The sequence below is a fragment of the Heteronotia binoei genome, chromosome 12 (assembly GCF_032191835.1).
Source record: "Heteronotia binoei isolate CCM8104 ecotype False Entrance Well chromosome 12, APGP_CSIRO_Hbin_v1, whole genome shotgun sequence".
NCBI classification, from domain to species: Eukaryota; Metazoa; Chordata; class Lepidosauria; order Squamata; family Gekkonidae; genus Heteronotia; species Heteronotia binoei.
The window spans coordinates 74,382,901-74,405,093 of NC_083234.1; the positions used below are offsets into that span (position 1 = coordinate 74,382,901).

The 22,193-nt window shown below is 47.0% G+C and overlaps 1 protein-coding gene across 4 annotated transcripts in view; it reads left to right on the forward strand.

Moving 5' to 3' along the window:
- The window catches only part of ODF2 (outer dense fiber of sperm tails 2), a 64,401-nt gene extending 45,393 nt beyond the window's left edge, over positions 1-19,008 (forward strand). For all 4 annotated transcript variants that reach the window (XM_060250730.1, XM_060250729.1, XM_060250727.1 and 1 more), the window contains exons 13-20: positions 408-543; positions 2,547-2,657; positions 5,931-6,035; positions 9,887-10,045; positions 11,768-11,868; positions 15,249-15,411; positions 16,344-16,469; positions 17,570-19,008. In XM_060250730.1, the coding sequence (XP_060106713.1) occupies positions 408-543; positions 2,547-2,657; positions 5,931-6,035; positions 9,887-10,045; positions 11,768-11,868; positions 15,249-15,411; positions 16,344-16,469; positions 17,570-17,743 (1,075 nt within the window). In that variant the 3' untranslated portion in view covers positions 17,744-19,008. The remainder of the gene's footprint in view (positions 1-407; positions 544-2,546; positions 2,658-5,930; positions 6,036-9,886; positions 10,046-11,767; positions 11,869-15,248; positions 15,412-16,343; positions 16,470-17,569) is intronic.
- The last annotated feature ends 3,185 nt before the right edge of the window (positions 19,009-22,193 follow it).

A 22,193-nucleotide genomic window follows, 5' to 3' on the forward strand; every position in this document is an offset into this window, starting at 1 on the left:
AAGATGCATCACATCTCTCCTCTCCTCTCTCTTCCTCCCTTCTCCTCCTCTCCCCCCTCCTCTCCTACTCTCTTCCTCCTCCTCCCCTCTCTTTCTCTTCTCCTCCTCCCCCTCCTCTCCCTCCTCCTCTCCTCCTCTTCTCTTCCCTCTCCTCCTCCTCTCCTCCTCCTCTCCCCCCTCCTCTCCTCTCCTCTCCTCTCCTCTCCTCTCCTCTCCTCTCCTCCTCCAGTAAAAGCTCTATGACACATGGATCTTGAGCAGTGGGTAGTTGTTGTTAATCACTTCTCACCCAGTAGACAAAAGGAGTAAAAAAAATGATGCGTCACATCTGTAATCCTGCAATGAGTTATAGCTGCTGTGTCCTTCCTTGTGTTAATTAGTTTCTTTTCTCCCCTGTGGTGCGGCAGCCGAATTTCAGACCTTCTCGATCAGCAAAATGCTATAGAAGGCAAGATGCGAGAAGACCGAGATGCCTTGGTGGATAAATTCCATCGGCAGGCCACGGAGAGCGCTTCTTTCAAACTGGAGAATGAGAGGCTGAAGGTCAGCGGGAGGGGCTGGGGGATTAAGGAGAGACCTGGACTGGAAGAACGGACAGCTGTGGAGGCTTCATGCAGTTCACGAACCGTGAACTTCTGTGGGCTTCTCCAGTTTACAAACCAGTTTGTGAGGTCTGCAAACGCAGCAGGACCTGGAATATTTCCCATAATATTTAAATACCTTCGGAGTTCACTTCCGGACACAATGCCAGTGAGCTCAGGAAGCGTTTAAATGCCTCCTGAGCTTACTCGCTGCTAGGGCTGCCAATCCCCTGGTGGGGGCAGGGGATCCTCCAGTTTGGAAGCTCTCCCCCTGCTTTAGGGTCATCAGAAAGCGGGGCGGAGGGGGAGGGAAATGTCTGCTGGGTTTTTTTTTTTTTTGCCTACAACTCCCATCAGCCCCAGCCAGCATGGCCAATGGCTGGGGCTGATGGGAGCTGTATGCAAAAAAAACATCTGGAGACCTACAGTTGGCCACCCCTGCCATAGGGTACAATGATCTGGGGCTCTGGGGGGAGCTGTTTTTTGTGGTACAAGCACCACATTTTCAGCATAGCATCCGGTGCCTCTCCTCAAAACACCCTCCAAGTTTCAAAAAGATTGGACCAGGGGATCCAATTCTATGAGCCCCCAAAGAAGGTGCCCCTATCCTTCATTATTTCCAATGGAGGGAAGGCATTTAAAAAGTGTGCGATCCCTTTGAATGTGATGGCCAGAACTCCCTTTGGAGATCAGTTGTGCTTGTCACAACCTTGCTTCTGGCTCCATGCCAGCGTCTCCTGGCTCCGCCCCCAAAGTATCCTGGCTCCGCCCCCAAAGTCCCCAGATATTTCTTGAATTGGACTTGGCAACCCTACTCGCTGCACTTCAAAGGGTTCCCTGCATGTCTGGGTAATGGACTGCCCCAGTGGACCACCTTAAAAAAAACGTGGTCCATCAAAACTGCAAATGCGCATATCAGGCAAACAGACCACAAACCAGACGCCGGTCTGCGCTCCTCCTTCCTGGGGACTCCAGAGCTGGTGTGGTTGTAGTCCACCAGGAACGCCTCTTGCAGAAGCCTTGTAGAAGGGAGGGGGAGCTGCTTGCCCTTGGCTTCATGCAGACGCTGTTTTGAACTAAGGAAGCCTGACTGTAGCTTGGGATGACATCGGAATTGAGATGCCAGCTGACGGGCTGCGGTTTGTATGGAACCCGTGGTTGGTGCTAACCGGGGCTTTGTTTGTAGAAAAAGCCCAGCAGGAACTCATTGGCATATTAGGCCACACCCCCTGACGTCACCACTGTTTCACAAAACTCTTTTATGGTAGAAAAGGCCCAGCAGGGACTCATTTGCATATTAGGCCACACCCTCTGACACAAAGCCGGCTGGAACTGCGTTCCTGCTCAGAAAAAAAGCCCTGGTGCTAACTGTGTTTGGCATGATGCCTGAAATGAAAGAGCTGCTGCTCTGTGGAGATGGGGGTGAAGCCCTGAGAGGAGGGAAAACTAGCAGGCAAGCAGTTCCACTCCACCTTCAGGTTTGGAGAGAAAGGGCAATAATAATAATAAGACGACAGTTTTATACCCCCCCTTCTCTGAATTAATCTCAGAATGGCTTACAATCTCCTTTATCTCCTTCCCCCACAACAGACACCCTGTGAGGTGGTGTGGCTGAGAGAGCTCTCCCAGAAGCTGCCCTTTCAAGGACAACTCCTGTGATAGCTATGGCTGACCCAAGGCCATTCCAGCAGCTGCAAATGGAGGAGTGGGGAATCAAACCCGGTTCTCCCAGAAGCTGTGCCCGTTTGGAAACACAAACCACCATCTGCTTCACTCGTGTGTTTGCTGTGGGCTGAGCGTCGAGCCTTTTGAGTAACTTCCGTAAACTTCAGTGGAGGCTGGTTCAGGGAATGTCCTAAGCCCCCCAACAGAGAAACAGCATGCTTGATCTTGTGTCCTGCCTGGCATGTAAGCAACTCCTGCATTCTGAATGGCCGCTCCTGTTGCCTTTGTGGTTTCCTGCAGAATAGCATGATTCCTCTGGAGGAGAAGTTGAATAAAGCTCAGATGGAAGTGGCCCAGCTCAAAGCGTCACTCAAGAACTATGAAGGGCTGATTGAAACCTACAAGAATCAGGTAAGGCGCTTGCAGTCTCCTCTTTTCCCTCCTTGAGGTGTCCTCTCCACATCTGGTGTTGTGATGTACATACTGGCTGGGGAAGAGGTGGTCAGTGGTTTGGTTTTCAGGTCTTGGGCAACTGCGCATGTGTCGATTTCTTTGGCAAGTTCTTTTCCTGGATGTTGAGCCCAAGTGCATGAGTGAGATTAAGATCTACTCTTCTGCACTCACATCATGAAATAAATGGGGCATTCCCACAGAGTTGGAAATTGCATGGTAAACAAGCTTCATTTTATCGCTGCTGGTGGGACTGTGAACTAATTTCTAGTTACCGGGACTCAGTTCTAAGCTATATTGTTAAGATAACGGGTACAAATACAGAAGCAGCGAGAACTATTGTTGCTTTCATTATTATGGCTAAATATTGACATCCCAAAATCTACAAAAATGTTAATTGATTTCTTGTTAGCTGCTGCAAGGGCAGCAATAGCAAAACGTTGGAAAAAATAAATCACCTGCTTCATTTTCTCCATGGATGGACAATGTTTGATGTTTCTACATTATGGAAAAGATTTCTTATAATAATCAGCACAACGAAGATTGTACCTCTGATTTCGTATCAGTATGGTTTTCTTGGTTGGACTGTATGGTTTCAAGGAACAAAATTCCAAGTCATTTCTACCCTATAGATTTATCACACTCCTAAATTTGAAGTTATATTTGAATTATTGTCTGGCAATTCTAGTTTCTTGATGTAATTGTATAACCCAGTACTATATTTTATTGTTGTGAAAGTTACCACCAAATAGCATTTTAATAACATTTGGTTAAATAAAAAAGAATGAAATAAATGGGGTGTTAATGATACGATCTTGGCTAGTTCGTTTTGCAGAACTTGCTCTGAGGAAATTTTTGTGGAAATTACGTGGCATAAATCTGGGCTACACTGGCGCAAAAATCAAGCAAATGGCCGTGAACACCACTCTGTAGTTGGCTTCTATACTGCTTGTGCATACCTTGTATCCACAGAAAGGCGTTTCCTCTCTGGGCAAAGTGCTTGATGCCTAGCGAGCATGCAGGGATGGTTATCTGTGAAACTATTTTCTGCCCTGCTTTTGAAGTGCAGTTTTCCCTGATGTGGACAAAGGTGCCGTTCGTATGGGTCCCTCAGGGCCCACTGCGGTCCGGGTTCCTGTCTGATTGTGACATTAACATGGCCGGTCTGCTCATCCTCTGCCGAAAAACACGTGCACCGAAGCAAAAATGTGGGCCCATTTGGGTCACCACGCTGCTGTAGAGAATGACCAATCAGAGAACATCAGCTCAGCTGCAGTTAACATCAGCTAAGATTGCAGAAGGCCTTGAAAGACCGCTTTGTTTTTTAGTGGCTTTTAGCTGAAAGCTGCTGTTGTCTGTTTCGGAGGTGCTGTGATCCTGACCTGGATGACCCAGGCTAGCCTGATTTTGTCAGATCTCGGAAGCTAAGCAGGGTTGACTCTGGGTAGTGCTTGGATGAAAGACTGCCAAGGAGGTCCGGGGTCACTCCCCAGAGGCAAGCAGTGGCAAACCACCTCTGAACATCTTTTGCCCTGAAAACCCTGGGGGGGGGGGGGGTTGCCATAAGTTGGATGCAACTTGAAGGAACTTTCCGCCACCAGCTCGATAGAACTTTCCATCAGTTCATAGCCTGTGATTTGTTTCACATTTCCACTGAGTCCCTCCCCATTTTGTTCTAGGGATCAGGAGAAGCTTAAGAACATAAGAGAAGCCATGTTGGATCAGGCCAACAGCCCATCCAGTCCAACACTGTGTCACACAGCAGCCAAAAAGCACCAAGTGCCATCAGGAGGCCATCAGCGGGACCAGGACGCTAGAAGCTCTCCCACTGTTGCCCCCCTCAAGCACCAAGAACACAGAGCATCACTGCCCCAGACAGAGAGTTCCAACGATACACTGTGGCTAATAGCCGCTGATGGCCCTCTGTTCCATATGATGGACCTTTGCTCCATAATGGGCAAAGTGTGTGCGGGGGGGGGGGGGGTTCAGGTGGAAGGGGAAAATTAATGTAAATTGCTTCTTCCTCTTCTGAAGACTTAGGTGCCATATAAATTTTTGGAACTGCATCATTAAATGCTTATCATTTCTTTGGCCAACTTCCTGGCAAGGTTTCTGTGCTTTTCTCATGCTTTACTGTTGATATGACATAAGCAGTCTTGAACTTCTGGAAAAGCAGGGTGTAAGTTTAAAAGTAAATATTTGCTAATATAGGCAGAAGGGGGAACAGATTGTACGCCCTAATTATTATTATTACCTTTAATTTATATCCCGCCCTCTCCGCAAGTGGACTGGGAATTATTAGGAAGGGAATTGAAAACAAATCAGCCAGTATCATAATGCCCCTGTATAAATCGATGGTATAAATCATTTGGAGTACTGTGTGCAGTTCTGGTCACCGCACCTCAAAAAGGATATTATAGCATTGGAGAAAGTCCAGAAAAGGGCAACTAGAATGATTAAAGGGCTGGAACACTTTCCCTATGAAGAAAGGTTAAAACGCTTGGGGCTCTTTAGCTTGGAGAAACGTCGACTGCGGGGTGACATGATAGAGGTTTACAAGATAATGCATGGGATGGAGAAAGCAGAGAAAGAAGTACTTTTCTCCCTTTCTCACAGTACAAGAACTCGTGGGCATTCGATGAAATTGCTGAGCAGTCAGGTTAGAACGGATAAAAGGAAGTACTTCTTCACCCAAAGGGTGATTAACATGTGGAATTCACTGCCACAGGAGGTGGTGGCGGCCACAAGCATAGCCACCTTCAAGAGGGGTTTAGATAAAAATATGGAACAGAGGTCCATCAGTGGCTATTAGCCACAGTGTGTATTTATATATATATATATATAAAAATTTTTGCCACTGTGTGACACAGAGTGTTGGACTGGATGGGCCATTGGCCTGATCTAACTTGGCTTCTCTTATGTTCTTATGTAGAGTGGCTAACAATCAGTTCAAAACTTCAAACAATAAATGCAATTAAACAGTTCAAAATTTCAACCAGTAAATACAGTTAAAACAGTTTAAAACATTTTATGGTGCTGCTAAGCAACAACCTAGTCAGGATCGTCCTTTACTAACGGTGAGCCCGTAGTGGTTCCAATTTCTCAGTTGTGTTTCACCCTAACACAACAGGAGTGAGTTGCATCCTGATGGTTTGTTGAGACAAGAGTGGCCGTGTGAACTACAAATTGTGCATGCTGCAGCCACCATCTTTGTTTTGTAATCTCTGTGCCCAGGTATTGAAAACCCGAATGGAAGCGGATGATGTGGCGGTGAAACTGGAGCTCTGTGACAAAGAGAACAAAACACTTAAAGAAGAAATGAACAAAGAGATTGAAAATGTAAGTGCATTTCTGGCATGCCGTTTGGACATGACATCGGAGGATTTGTCATGTTCCACAGATGCGACGTTTCTCCTTTTGAAAAAGAGCAGCATGGGCGTGTGCATGTCGGCATCTCGTGTGGGCACTGAGAATTGTCTTGAGATTATCATGTTTATGGATGAATGGAGCACAGAAGTCTTTGGCTGAGTTGCTGCTGGTACATTCTATCGTGTGCTCCACTGGAACTAACTCTGGATTGCAAGGAGCTGCCTTTTGGGTTGGCAGCATACCAACAGGACACCTCTGCATGGTGGGGGGGCTATCAGCAACTACAGTTGATCCAAAATGCAGCTGCCAGAGTGTAGACTGGAACTGGGACACACTTGCCAGGTTGCTATGGCTTCTGTTCAGTTTCCAGGCAATGTTGCCTCTAAGCCGTGGAGTCTTGTGAGCAAAAATTCTACTTTGTGAGCTACTGGCATTCGGGTTATGAGCTACTGCATAAGTTAGCTTGCTCTAGGACCATTTTTTCCTGAGCTGAGACAAAAATGTGTGAGCTGGAGGCTAAAAAAATTGTGAGCTAGCTCACACTAACTCAGCCTAGAGCAGGGGTAGGGAACAATGGCTCTCCAGATGTTTTTTGGCCTACAACTCCCATCAACCCCAGCCAGCATGGCCAATGGCTGGGGCTGATGGGAGTTGTAGGCAAAAACATTGGAGAGCCACTGTTCCCTACCCCTGGCCTAGAGGGAACATGGTTTCCAGGCCATTTCCAAGCATTGGTAATTGGGGCTCTTGAAGCCATCAGTGGCCTGGGTCCAGGGCGCAGCGAGGGTTTGATCCAATTGTGAGCCTTGAGGATCCCTTCCACCCCACCCCCCAAGAGGCAAGATGCAAATACCTTTAAATAAATACCTCAATGAAGGAGCGTGTGGTTTGCGTGCAGGCTATAAACCGAACTCGGAACACCTCTGGTTCCTGGGAGCAGGGCTGGGAAGACTCTTGTTGCCAGTCAGTGTAAACTGTAGCAAGCTAGATGGACTAATCACTGTAAGGTAGTTTTCTGTATTTGTTATGTAGATTAACCCATAGAGGTAACGTTGAGGGTCCTCTCTATTGGATTGTTGTGATAGAATCTAGATCAGGGGTGTTAAACTCATTTGTTATGAGGGTCAGATCTGACATAAATGAGACCTGGTTGGACTGGACCGTGTCAGGCCGGGCCATGTGTGTACCTATTTAAGATCAGGTAGCAGAGATATAAACTTTATAAAGGACACAGACAAACATGACGAAAGATTTTTTAGAAAACCTTAAAATAAAACATGCTTAAAACATTAGCACTCGTTGGTCTTAAAGGTGCTTTCTTTGTATTTCTCCCATGGGATCCAGGGAACTGAGCAAAGGAAGCTCTGGCTCTTTCCCTCCCTCCACAGGGGACTAGGAGGGGGAGGAACTTCAACCAATGGAGAAAATTGAGGTTTTGCTCTTGTGCGATTGAGCAAGCCTTGCAAAGCAAGTTGAGATGCATAAGGAAGCAAAAGAGAGGGAGAGGAAAGCAGACAAGAGCCAGTTGCTCAGGGGCCTGATAGGAGCCCTCCAACGGCCTGATTTTGGCCTCCGGGCCGCATGTTTGACACCCATGATCTAGATGCACCGGTCTGCTTTAGTCAGTTTTGTCTGCTTTGAGAGGCAGCTGTTCTCCAAGAGAAGTCTCTTGCATCACTCAGCACCTGATCCTTTGATATCGCCATTGTGCCTGGTTGCATATCCAGCGTAGTAACCCTTCCCCATTCCACTTTCCAGCTGACCTTAATGGGACCATCAAAATGAGGTCAGCCCAGCAACTGTGGCCTCGTGCCCATGTCCAGGGGAAGGATAGAGGCTCAGTGGTAGAGCATCTGCTTGGTAAGCAGAAGGTCCCAGGTTCAGTCCCCGGCATCTCCAACTGAAAAGCGTCCAGGCAAACAGGCATGAAAAACCTCAGCTTGAGACCCCCGGAGAGCCGCTGCCAGTCTGAGTAGACAATACTGACTTTGATGGACCCAGGGTCTGATTCAGTATAAGGCAGCTTCATATGTTCATATGTTCTGGGGAGGGATGGTGGCTCAGTGGTAGAGCATCTGCTTAGTAAGCAGGAGGTCCCAGGTTCAATCCCCGGCACCTCCAACTAAAAAGGGTCCAGGCAAATAGGCATGAAAAACCTCAGCTTGAGACCCTGGAGAGCCGTTGCCAGTCTGAGTAGACAATACTGACTTTGATGGACCGAAGGTCTGATTCAGTAAATGGCAGCTTCATATGTTCATATATGTTCATATGTCTAAAGGGAGGGTATGGTGGTTCAGTGGTAGAGTATCTGCTTGGTAAGCAGAAGGTCCCAGGTTCAATCCCTGGCATCTCCAACTAAAAAGGGTCCAGGCAAATAGGCATGAAAAACCTCAGCTTGAGACCCTGGAGAGCTGCTGCCAGTCTCAGAAGACAATACCGACTTTGATGGACCCAGGGTCTGATTCAGTATAAGGCAGCTTCATATGTTCATATGTTCTGGGGAGGGACGGTGGCTCAGTGGTAGAGCATCTGCTTAGTAAGCAGGAGGTCCCAGGTTCGATCACCAGCATCTCCAACTGAAAAGGGTCCAGGCAAATAGGCATGAAAAACCTCAGCTTGAGACCCGTGGAGAGCCGCTGCCAGTCTGAGTAGACAATACTGACTCTGATGGACCCAGGGTCTGATTCAGTAGAAGGCAGCTTCATGTGTTCATGTGTCCAGCTCTCACGGCAACAGCTTTATTTCATTCCTGTGGCCGTTCTGCTGCACTATTTACGGAGATGACAATTTTGGTTGAAAAATGCAATTGAAAATACAGTTGCTCCAAACGAGAGTATACAACGTAATGAAACGGCAGATCTTACTGTCAGTGGCCCACATATTGTTAGCAACAAAATGGAAAATGTATTCCTCACCTACAATAACTGAGTGGCAGCACCAACAATGGGAACACTTCGTAATAAGTAAAATGTCAAATAATTTACAGACTATCTCGCTGGAAAAATATGAGTCAAAATTTGTATCAGTGTGGTATCCTGTTGTAGAATATGTGGTAAACAATGAGGTAATACCACAAAACTCGCTTTATGCGTGAATGCTGTATTTTTAGCAGTATTGGTATTGGTAATAACTTTGAATTTTGTGTCTCCTTTAAGGAACGCTAATTTTTCTTCATACTTTGTCTTCCTATTTTTATGTTAATGTTATAGCACATGATTAAAAAGGTAAAGGTAGTCCCTTGTGCAAGCACCAGTCGTTTCCGACTCCGGGGTGACGTTGCTTTCACAACGTTTTCACGGCAGACTTTTTACGGGGTGGTTTGCCATTGCCTTCCCCAGTCATCTACACTTCCCCCCCCCCCCCAGCAAGCTGGGTACTCATTTTACCAACCTCGGAAGGATGGAAGGCTGAGTCAACCTGAGCTGGCTACCTGAAACCAGCTGCCGCCGGGATCGAACTCAGGTCGTGAGCAGAGTTCAGACTGCAGTATTGCAGCCTTACCACTCTGCGCCATGGGGCTTTTATAGCACATGATTAGGCAATGCAATTGTAATTCTATGATGATTTTTATTTTCCATGACATGGCAGTGTAAGTAAGCCACACACTATGTTTCGTTTCTGCTGTATATAAATGTGAAAAGATTAACAAACTTGAGAAAATTAAAAAAAAAATACAGTTGCAACTTGATCCCCAGCACATGCTGCAGGTACAGCTATGGGAAGAGCACCTGTGAGGTTCACAGGGCAAATAGGGATCTTTTGGGAATGGCTTGGGGTACTTTTAATCGCTGCCTTTCCCCTGTCTTCCTCTGCCAAAACAGGCTCGTAAGCAGTTCCAGCACCAGATTGCCGAGCTGGAAAAGCTTCCCGATATCCTGAAGCTGACCGAGACCAAATTGGCTGAGTGTCAGGATCAGCTCAAGAGTTATGAGAAGAAGAACATGGACCTGTCAGCCATGATTACAGATCTCCGTCAGCGGGTAAGGGACTGGCAGAAAACACCCAAACGAACCTCAAGCCGGGAAAAGTGAACTTCTAACATCAGGAAAGTGCATTCTTTTGTCTCTTGTCTTGCCTCTTTTTGAAATGATTAAAAACAAGTGCACTGCAGAATAAAAAAAGACGTGTGGCATGTCCTTTGTTTTTCTTCTTTGTGTGTTGTGTTTGTCTTGCTTTTTTGCTTCCATCCCCTTAGCTTGCCTCCCAGCATAGTTCACTGCTGCTCTTTCTGGCACCTTCCTGTCCACTTTTCACCAGCTCCTTTCATTTTCACGGCCCTGCTTCCATCCAAGGATGGCAGGTCTCTCTGCCTTCTGCACTGTGCAGCAGAAGCTCATATTCAAGTTCTCCTGTTTGTAGAAAGGAAGTTCAGGAAGCAGACTGAAACAAACGCAATTGAAATTCTTATTATCAAGGATATCCGCATGTTTATTTCTTCTGTCTAGGCTGTGTTTTGCTACAAGGGCAGAGATCAGGAGGCAGGCTGCTGGCACAGCAACCTTGAGGACTAGAAACTTGGTTTCATTATTTTAAGGAAAGCCAAGTTTCTTAGAACATTGAATTTTGCACCTGTGGTGTCGTTGTGAAGCACTTACAACTCTGGGCATAAGTTCAAAATAAAACTGGTATTTGTGTATGGGCACGTATGCGTTTCTGTTTCCAAAAACTGGCATTTGGGTGGGTCATGCTTGTTCAGCTCCGTGGCCTCTGGTCTTATTGGCACCTGCCTCTTGACCATCCATGCCCTCCTCTCCTTCTTTGTCTCCTGCTGCTGTGCCAGTATTTGCTAAAACAGTTCCTAATTCATCAGATGTCCTGAGTCATGGAAGCAAAAGCCACCTATACAGTAAATCCTGGCTTATATGGCATGGTCCGCTTGATGGCTGGATGGGTGGCCATGTAGCAGCAGAAAAGAGCAAAAGTCCAGTCGCACCATGAAGACTAATAACATTTGTGGCAGGGTTGAGGCTTTCATGAGTCACTGCTTGGTATCTGAAGAAGCGAGCTGTGCTTCATGAAAGCTCATACCTTGCCACAAATTTTGTTAGTCTTATGGAGCTACTGGACTCTTGGTTTTTTTCTGCTACTAGAAAGATGGGTCTGAACTTCCTTTGAATGCAGAGTTGTTATGTACCTACAGTTTTCCTTCAGGGGTAACCTCAAATAACTAGAAATAGTCATCTCGAGCCTTTTCGGGCAGAAAGATGTGCGTCTAGTAAAGAGGCAATAGAGGTTGTGGCATCCCAGACTAAAGCCAGCCTTGATTTCCCTGGAATCTCCAGGTGGCTCTCAGAGTGACTAGCTGTGCATTTGCTGGGAGTGGGGAGGGTGTTTTCTTGCATTTAGAGCATGCTTCAAAATCTGTGTGCTTCACTTTGCTTGCAGGTGACTGGGCTGCTTGTTTTGTGCAGTGTCGAGAAGAGCTCTCTCATGCTGGACCAAAATAGCCCCTGAAAGAGCGGCAAAAGTGCGAATGCATACAGTGTTTTAACATGTAGATCAGAAGGTGCCGCTCTCCCCCTCAGATCCGAAAGCCCTCCCCCACAAATAAGTGGAGGGTGGGCTGGTGGTGGCTATACAACAGCGAGTCAAAAGCACTTGAGCTCTGGCACCGAAAATGGACGCATGAGTCCTGGCTACCTTAAAGTCCCAGACCTGGTAGCTTTCCTGCCGCTTCACACTTTGCATCCTTGCGTTTTTAGATCGAGCTCCAGGGAGACAAAATGGAGATGACGAGAGAGAAGTATCAGTCGGCCCAGGAGGAGAACAAGCACCTGACCCTAAAGCTGGAGGAACTGGAAAGGTTAGGGAGAAATGTGCAAAGCTGGGCTATGGCAATGGTGGATGCAGATGAAGCAGAATGGCCAGCCTGCATTGGGCACAGGGCCGTAGCCAGGATCTCATGTTTGGTGGGACCCATAGTAGGATTTGTTGTTTGTGGGGCTGGGGGGCCAGGGCTCTCGGCACTGTAAGCTACCTTGAGTTCCACAAGCTAACCCTCCCCCCTTTGCCTGGGCAGTCACAGCAGCTCTGCTCCCCCCACCCCTTTTTTATGTGCACCTTTCTCAGAGAGACACAGACCTCTTGACTCTTCCCCCTCTCCTTTGCTCTGCAAGGTGTGTTAGGGAAGGGGAGAGGAAAAAAGCGAAAAGACCAGCCGCAGTACTACTACTTCTTCAGAGTGGCAGTGAGCGAAGGAGACAGATTGGTGGAGGGGCCATATAGTCGGAAGCGGGGGGTGAAAGAGTGGGCCTGGCCCCTCCCAGGCCCCACTGTAGACACAGGTCTGATCGGGCAGATGTTTGGCAGCAGCTGGCGTTGTGAGTTAGGACTTGGAACATTGTGGGATTGTTGTTGTGAGCATCGTGCGTGCAGAAGGGTGAGCTGTAGTGTAGCAGTAGCGGAGTGCAGAAAAGGAACGCATTTGTGTTCTTTGTGTTGAGATGTTAATAATAAGGACCAGAAACAATGGGCTGAAATTAAATCAAAAGAGTTTCCGGCTCAACATTGGGAAGAACTTCCTGACCGTTAGAGCAATTCCTCAGTGGAACAGGCTTCCTTGGGAGGTGGTGGGCTCTTCTTCCTTGAGAGGTTTTTAAGCAGAGGCTAGATGGCCATCTGACAGCAATGAAGATCCTGTGAATTTAGGGGGAGGGGTTTGTGAGTTTCCTGCATTGTGCAGGGAGTTGGACTAGATGACCCTGATGGTCCCTTCCAACTCTGTGATTCTATGAAACGTCTAGGATGGGCACAAACCGGGCGAAATGGTGGTTTGTTTTGTGATTCATTGGATTTCTAACCCAGCTTGTGCTTTGTTGGTTCGTTTGGTGTAAAACTCACCAGAAGTCTTCAGTGGGGTCTCCTCCACCTGCCCCCCAAGCTTGGTGAAGACTGGATTTGGAATGTTGGAGTTATGCCCCCCCAATGCTGGTGCCCCCAAGAAAGCTCAGCTTCAGCTCTTACTCTTCTCTCTTCATGCTGCAGAATGGGAGCTCAGTGATTGGCTCCCAGAGCTGCTATGAGTGTTTCTAGAGCCCACCCCCAGTGTTTGGCTAGGGACTGACTGAATCTGCACCAGGCTGTCTGGGAAAATGAACTACAAAAATGAACCAGATGAATCACCAAGGTCAGAACCGTTTTGGAATGAACTACGAATCGGTCGATTTGTGCATGAATCGCAGTTTGTGGTTTGGTTCAAGCCCATCCTTAGTTAACAATATTAGGGAAAGCAGATGAGGGTGCAACTGAGAATGAGTGCCTTGTCTAAGGCCTCTTAGAGAATTGGTGGCACAGAAGAGAATCAAACCAGGGGTGGTTTCGTTTTAATCATAGAGCCCTAAAGATAGAAAGAGCCTTGCAGGACACTTTGTTCAACCTCCTGGCTGGGGGAGATGGAAAGCCAGACATTCTCAAAAGAAAGCTCTAGCAAGGAAGAGCCTCTCCCCCCACCCCACCACACACACACACACACACACACACACACACTGGGGTAATTTGTCCTTTGTTGAACTTCTCTTACTGTTGGCAAAATTCTCCCAGTGTCGCGCTGAAATAACAGCAACAAGTATATTATACGGTCAACAGATCCTTATGGTGCAAAGTGTACTGAACATATCAATAATTAAAATCTGGCTGTTATTTTTCCATCCGGGACCTTAAATATCAGTGGCGACATGGAAAAACTTTGCTGCTTTTCCAGTAATCCATTCAATCTTCCCAGCAAGGAAAAGGGTAGTTAGTTGCTGACCAGCCTGGCACAACAGCCAGAAACAGAACAATGACATCCTCTCTAGCCCTCTTAAGGTAATTGTAAAACTGCTGCAAGGACACTCAGTGCCCAAAAGCTGTCCTAATTTTGGCCCATTAGGCCTAATCTTGTCCTTTCCATTTGGCAATTCTTCCAGAGTTTAAAGAATGCAGTTGTCTCTCGCCTCAGTTTTCTCCAGGTGAAATATACCCAGCTCCTTCAACCTTCCCTCATTGCATTCATTTTCCAGACCCCCTCCACCTCTTAGCCACAGTGCTGCAACAGTCCTGGAAGTCCAGGGGTGGAACGGTGGCTCAGTGGTAGAGCATCTGCTTGGGAAGCAGGAGGTCCCAGGTTCAATCCCCGGCATCTCCAAAAAAGGGTCCAGGCAAATAGGTGTGAAAAACCTCAGCTTGAGACCCTGGAGAGCCGCTGCCAGTCTGAGAAGACAATACTGACTTTGATGGACCAAGGGTCTGATTGAGTATAAGGCAGCTTCATATGTTCATATATGAATTATTTTGTCAAAGCCGGGCAGGTCTAGCAGAAGCTTTTGGAGGGGCTGGGAAACCGTTGCCAAACTGTGCAAAGCAGCTGAGCACGTACTTGGGTCAGTCCCTGAAAACTTTAGTCAAGGGGGCTCAGGCCAAGATCTTTCCCTGCTGATCGCTTGGAAGAGCCACTGCCAGTCAGAATGGGCAACACTGGGCTAGCAGGACCGGTGGGCAGACCCTGTCTGAAGCAGCTTTTTATGTCCACACACAGGATATGTGGGATTGGTTGTCGTAGATTTTTCCAGGCTGTGTAGCCGTAGTCTTGGCATCGTGAGTCCTGACATTTCGCTAGCAACTGTGGCTGGCAACGCCTACATTCTGAATGGCCGCTAATGTTTATGTTTATGGACACAATTTCAACAGGAAGGAAGGAAGTTTAAAAATGAATAGAGCTTGGCTTGGCTTCTAGTCCTGAAAAACACAAAATGCCCTACAGTTTACAACAGCACTACAGATAAGATTAGAATTTCAGTAGCTAATCCATATACAAAAGAACCCCCTCAGGAAAGCTCCTCCATTAGCACGTCACAGCCCAGGAAGCTCCCACAAGATAATGACTCAGCCCTACCCCACCTGCCTGAGTAGACATACATTACCTGCCTACCAACTTCTTCTCAATTTGACCCAGAGAGAATTCCAGTTTTCTGGGTTACACCTCTGCGGATGCCTGGCAAAATGTCAGGTCTTACAATGCCGACCACGGCCACACAGCCCGGAAAATCTACAACAGCCGTGAAAGCCTTCCACAACGTATTGATACATGGCATCTTTTAACACTTGGTTGGTGTTATTTCTTGGGCCCAAAGCCTCAATGCAGCCCTTGCATAGCAAAACCACCCGCATTTGCATGTGCCTGACTCTGTTGCTGTTGTTGCGATTCAGGAAGCTGGACGTGACGAGCGCTCAGAACATAGAATTCCTCCAGGTCATTGCCAAAAGGGAGGAGTCGATCCATCAGTCCCAGCTGCGGCTAGAGGAGAAAACCCGGGAGTCCGGCTCTTTGGCACGCCAGCTGGAGATGGCCATTGATGATGCGAAGAGGCAGGTTAGTACCTCTTTTTTAAATTGATATTGAAGACGATATTGGTTTTATATCCCGCCCTGTACTCTGAATCTCAGAATGGTCACAACCTCCTTTACTCCCCCCCTCCCCACAACAGACACCCTGTGAGGTAGGTGGGGCTCTTACAGCAGCTGCCCTTTTAAGGGCAACTCCTACGAGAGCTATGGCTGACCCAAGGCCATTCCAGCAGCTGCAAGTGGAGGAGAGGGGAATCAAACCCGGCTCTCCCAGATAAGAGTCCGCACACTTTACCACTACACCAAACTGGCTCTCGGAAGGAAGGCAGGAAGGAAGCTACTGGGCCCCGTGCTCTTTAACTTGAAGAAGAAGAAGATATTGGATTTATATCCCGCCCTCCACTCTGAAGAGTCTCAGAGCGGCTCACAATCTCCTTTACCTTCCTCCCCCACAACAGACACCCTGTGAGGTAGGTGGGGCTCTTACAGCAGCTGCCCTTTTAAGGGCAACTCCTACGAGAGCCATGGCTGACCCAAGGCCATTCCAGCAGCTGCAAGTGGAGGAGGGGGGAATCAAACCCGGCTCTTCCAGAGAAGAGTCCGCACACTTAACCACTAAACCAAACTGGCTGTACATGGAGACAGTTACAATAATGTGACTGAAATCGTGGCAAGCGGCACTCCTGACACCAGGTTCCACTTTCTGCAGTAACAGATCTTTAAGAACCAGTAGTGCAGGTTCTACCAGAAGAACCCAAATTTAGCTTTGCTTTTAAGAGCAGATGAAGATGGCGCTGGGCAGGCGTCTCTTGCAAGGGCAGGCGAAAAGAGAGGAATGTTTTTGACGTTGTGCTTGAAGGTAACTGATGGATGCAAGTACAATCCGCTTTCCAAAGCTTCCTGGGGAACACCGTTGGCTAATACGTCAGCCCTTGATGGTCTTGTCTCTGCCTGCAGCTGGAACAGACGAAGGACCGAGCAGCATCGCGCGAGAGAACGACCCAGTCCAAGATTCTGGATTTGGAGACCCAGCTGAGCCGGACGAAGACAGATCTGAATCAACTGCGGAGGGGCAGAGAAGATGTAAGTGCCTTGCCATGGACTCTGGGGGTGGATCCTGCTGCTCCACTGGGCAAAGTTGATTTTTTTATTAAAACATCTTTGTACTCCTTGGCTCAAGTTGGAAGCCTTTCTCCAGTCTCAGGCGCCTTCTGTAGGAAGAGCCATTTAAGTTGCCACAAGGCTATTTGGAGGGTGGCCGGAACCGGCCCTCATAACAAATGAGTTCGACACCCCTGCTGTAAAGGATTGTGGGGGGGCGGGAGTGGGAGGTGCACCCAAAAAGTGGAATTGTGTGGGGGGAAGACAGAGCTCAGAAGGTGGCATGTGGAAAAGATTTAGAGCAAGGGTGTCGAACTCATTTGTTATGAGGGCCGGATCTGACATAAATGAGACCTTGTTGGGCCGGGCCATTTCGGGCCAGGCCATGTGTGGACCTATTTAAGATTAGGTAGCAGAGATAGAAATTTTATAAAGGACACAGACAACACAATTAAATATATTTTTTAAAAAACTTAAAGCATTCTTAAAACATTAGCACTCATTGGTCTTAAAGGTGCTTTCTATGTATTTTCCCCATGGGATCCAGGGAACTGGGCAAAGGAAGGTGTGGCTCTTTCCTTCTTTCCCCAGGGTACGCCTCAGCCAATAGAAGGAAGAGAGCTTGGCTCAGAAGCTCTGCTGTGCGATTGAGAGAGCCTGGAAAAACAAGCTCTGCCTCCCCCCCCCCTTCCTCCCCAAGGGAGGAGCCTCAGCCAATGGAGAAAATAGAGGTTTTGCTCTGTAGCTCCTGTGCAACTGAGCAAGCCTTGCAAAACGAGCTGTTACACAGAAGGAAGACAGATATAGGGAGAAGGAAACAGATGACAGCCAGTTGCTCGAGGGCCTGATAGGAGCCCTTTGGGGGCCTGATTCAGCCCCCAAACTGTATGTTTGACACCCCTGATTTAGAGGAAGACATTAGTAGGTCTGGGCTTCCTTGTCTGTATCCTTCTGCGCCTGCATGACCCATAGCAGATGGCGACTTTTTGAGCATGAATTGCAGTGAAGAGCTGGCGTGAAAATGGAACAGTTCGGCTCTACCTGTGCTGTTTTCCTACGCCTTTCTTCTCCTCCTCCCACAGGCGGAGCGTCGCTACGAAAGCCACCTCCAGGACCTGAAGGATCGCTTGGAGCAGTCAGAGAGCACCAATCGCAGCATGCACAACTACGTCCAGTTCCTCAAGTCCTCTTACGCCAACGTCTTTGGAGACAGCGTCTTGACGAGCTCTCCAATCCGTCCCCGATCGCCCCTCTGATGTGAACCTTCCCCCTCCTCCCCACAGCCAAAACCCTGTTGCTACAAGCCCAAGTGCAGAAGCTGGGGAGATCTACTTTTAAAGCCATATCTTGTTAACAAAAAAGGACAGATATTTTTGGAGCCTGGGTAGCTCAGGGTCTTTATTGGGTTGTTTGTGCAAGATAACACTTCTTTGTACTTAGGACAGAAGGCGGGATGGAACGAGGACATCAAGGGCTGCACCGCTTCACAAGCCATATAAAAACCAGAAAAAGCGGGGAACTTTCACACACACTTCAACCTTTCTAGTGCCTTACACTAATGACTTCTCTTACAGGTTGTCTTGGAGAATTTTTCATGATCTTGTATTTTCACTGACGTTTTATGGCCGCTTTTGTCAGGATTCCTGAAACTTCCGAAATCACGTCGACCGGATGCAGAACAAACGGGATGTTTGAAATCGGCTGTCCACAGAACTGTGATCTCAGCCTCAAGGCTGTACCTTTGGGTGGAGGGCTTTGGGGCAGTGCACACAGACCATTGCCTACGTTGACATTTTTCCAGTTATTCCAGTGGGGAAGCCATCAGCTCAAAGTGTAAAACCGTTTCAGAAAAGAAGTATTTGCAGAGAAATAGCACTTTTAAGGAGAAGGGTTTGACTGACTGTCCTCTCCTTACTAAGATTTGCTTTAAAGGGGCTCTTGGGATCCATTTTATAGATCCAGGTCATCCTATGGGTTCACCAGTCTCTAATGAGTAAGTTGGTGAAAAGCAATGAAAATTTTCAGTTACATATCATCTGATTATTTTCATGCTCCTTCATATGTACATGCGTGGGTGGGTGTGATCTTGCAGAGATTATGGATAAGCCCTCTGTTGCTGTTTCAGGTGCCTTATATCTTGATTCCTATAGATCTTATGGGGGAGGGGTCTAGGACTGTTTTGTGCCGTTTGCTTTTCCTCCAGTACAGCACCTGGGTTGCTTAAACACTCTCCTGCATTTTCTGTTTTTGCAAAATGAGATTTCTTACAAAGAACAATCTTTTATCTTCCCCCGTATTTATGTCCTGTCGACTTGTTCCTGAATAAATGGTTCTTATGATCGGTGTTTTAGAAAAATCAGCCAATTGTTATGCTTTTTTTTTTTCTTTGCATTTTTAATACATGTATTTATGTATGAGGCAACTGATAAATTTTAGTTAATTTTTTTTTTTAAACTTTCAGAGTTAATGTGTGACTTAAAAAAAAGAAATGGAACGTGATAAATCTTTGAAGTATAGTGAATTTTATTTGCGTGGCTTATTTCTGTGTTTATTCCACTTTTAAAATACTTTCAGTTCTTAGACACAATGGAAAACATCTTGTTTCTTCTTCTTAATTACCACCTGGTCAAAGCTTATAGTATTTTAAAGAGCCAATTCTGGATCCCCCCCATAAGTGAACCACTCATCTTCAGTTATTTCAGAGAGGACTCACTTCGATCAGCAGTGTGGGACCCATTTTAAGTATTTTGTCAAGTATAGTTTCAGAGGGTAGCCACGTCGGTCTTCAGTAGAACAGTTCGTTTTGAATCTGATGCTTGTGCCCGGGAACTGTTGTTGGTGTCTTAAGCGATGTCCCTTCTGATTCCTCCCCCCAACCCACACACACATTGAGGGCAGCAGTACACAACCTGAGCAGAATATAACTCCTTTGGTCTTAAAGTGGGCAGTGCAAGACCCCGTGTGGCTCTAGACGGCTGCTGGCTGGGGCTTCCTGTGTTACTGAATGGCTACTCATGTGCACAGCTTAGAGGTTACCCTGCTCGTAAGGTGCAACTAGACTCAGATGTACCTAATTTATCACGTATGTTCTTTCTTTTGATAAAAAAAAACCGCACAAAGCAATTGGGGTGATGCTGCACTCCTGCATTCCATTTCAAAGTAGAAGCCAGAAGACATTCTGATGGTTAATGATCCATGTCTCAGTTGCTAACTGTTCTGTATTATTATTGCTGTGATTATCATTGTGATGCTATTTCAAGTCCAGGCACTGTTCAAGTTGCAGTGATTCATTTTCTTCCTTTGGGCTCTCTCTATTATATGTATATTGCATTACTAGGAAACAGCTTAATGAAGTATGTCAGTGTACAGTAGATTCAGGTGGGTAGTCATGTTGAACTGAAGCAGCAGAACAAATGTTGAGTCTAGGTGCACCTTTAAGACCAACAAAAGTTTTATTCAAAGCATAAGGGGAGGGACGGTGGCTCAGTGGTAGAGCATCAGCTTGGGAAGCAGAAGGTCCCAGGTTCAATCCCCGGCATCTCCAAAAAAGGGTCCAGGCAAATAGGTATGAAAAGCCTCAGCTTGAGACCCTGGAGAGCAGGGGAGGGACAATGACTCAGTGGTAGAGCATCAGCTTGGGAAGCAGAAGGTCCCAGGTTCAATCCCTGGCATCTCCAAAAAAGGGTCCAGGCAAATAGGTGTGAAAAACCTCAGCTTGAGACCCTGGAGAGCTGCTGCCAGTCTGAGAAGACAATACTGACTTTGATGGACCAGGGGTCTGATTCAGTATAAGGCAGCTTCATGTGTTCATATGTTGGGGAGGGACGGTGGCTCAGTGGTAGAGCATCGGCTTGGGAAGCAGAAGGTCCCAGGTTCAATCCCCAGCATCTCCAAAAAAGGGTCCGGGCAAATAGGCATGAAAAACCTCAGCTTGAGACCCTGGAGAGCCGCTGCCAGTCTGAGAAGACAATACTGACTTTGATGGACCAAGGGTCTGATTCAGTATAAGGCAACTTCATATGTTCATAACTTTCATTTGCATGTACACTATGTATCTGAAGACATGTGCGTGTGCATACAAAAGCTTATATTTTGAATAAAATTTTGTTGGTCTTAAAGGTCTTACAGCTTGGACCCAAACTTTGTAGAGTTGTGCAGTTATAGTTAAATGGAGGATGGAAGGTAGAATGTCAACTACTGTCGTTTTATTGCCAGCTGCTAATCTCTCTATTTCTCAAAACAATGAGCTAAAGAGGTGGAGTAGGAAGAATGGTATTCCAATTCCTGTTACCTGCTTTACAAAGGTGCTGGAAGTTCTGCCCAATGACGGATGTCGCATGGAGACTTTTGTTGTTGCTTTGCCCCACCATGCCTCTGCGCTTCTCCAGAGGGCTCAAGTTGGAGTTAAAAAAATGAAAGTTTGTTGATTGTTTTTGTGGCCTGCTGGTAAGCTTCCAGCCACTAAGAGGGGAGTCATCAGCTGATGTGTTTTCCCCAGTAAGATAAGAATGCATATACCTTTACTAGGTTGGGGCTTATGTAGAGTGGTTTGTGTTGGCACGGTAATCAGCTGTTATGGCAACTCTAGATTGGGGAATGGGCCTTTGGATTACCTTGAATAGCTGTCTAGTGTTGATAAGGGAATTGTAATTCCTCCCTCCCCCACACATTTGTGCATATCAGGTTAGGAAGTGCATGTCTTACATCAACCCTAATGGAGTTCAGTGATGGAATGCATCATGGAGATAGGCTTCTACTGTGCATGCAGACAGTGGATCAGTCAGTTACATGGGAAGACTGAAACGTTTAATGCGTTTGTTTTGCCAGAGCATCACCCAGTCATGCAAACATAAAAGTAACTTATGTTTTCTGGTGGTTCTACTAACAGAAGATTCTTGCTTGCCTTCTAGTGGTGGCGATTTGGAGTTCTTAGCAATAGAGAGTTCCTATACCAGCTGTATCTTCACAAGAAAGGAAAGGTCCCCTGTGCAAGCACCAGTCGTTTCCAACTCTGGGATGACGTTGCTTTCACAACATTTTCACGGCAGACTTCTTACAGGGTGGTTTGCCATTGCCTTCCCCAGTCTTTTACACTTTCCCTCCAGCAAGCTGGGTACTCATTTTACCGACCTCGGAAGGATGGAAGGCTGAGTCAACCTATCTTCCCAAAGCAGGGTCTAAAATGCTTTTCAGCTCCTAACGGCAATTCTCACACGTATCAAGACGTAGCTGGGGGAGAGGGGACAGGATCCATAACTCTGTGGTGCAGAAGATACTTTTAAAAGGTGCCAGCTTTACAGCTTTTCCAATTTAAAACAAATCTCCGGAGGTGTTAGGGAAGACCTTTCTCTCCCCCCCCCACTTTTTTTTCTTTTGCCTGAGATTCTGAAAAGCAAGTTACTTGGATTTGCAAGGAATGGGGCTAAATAGCTCTATGCACACTGGCATAGTTGACAAGATGGGACATTCAGTAACCAGCACATTAATTAATCTGTGTATTATTATAGCTCTTTTCCACCCTGTTTCACATAAACACACAAAATGGCTTCGTGACGTGGCTGACCATTGGTCTAGGGTGGCCAGCTCTGGCCAGGAAAATTGATGGGAGATTTGGGGGTGGTGCCTGTGGCAGGGACAATTTGAGGAGAGACTACTGTAAACTATGGCAGGGATCCCTAGCCTTTTGGAGCCTACAGGTGCATCTGT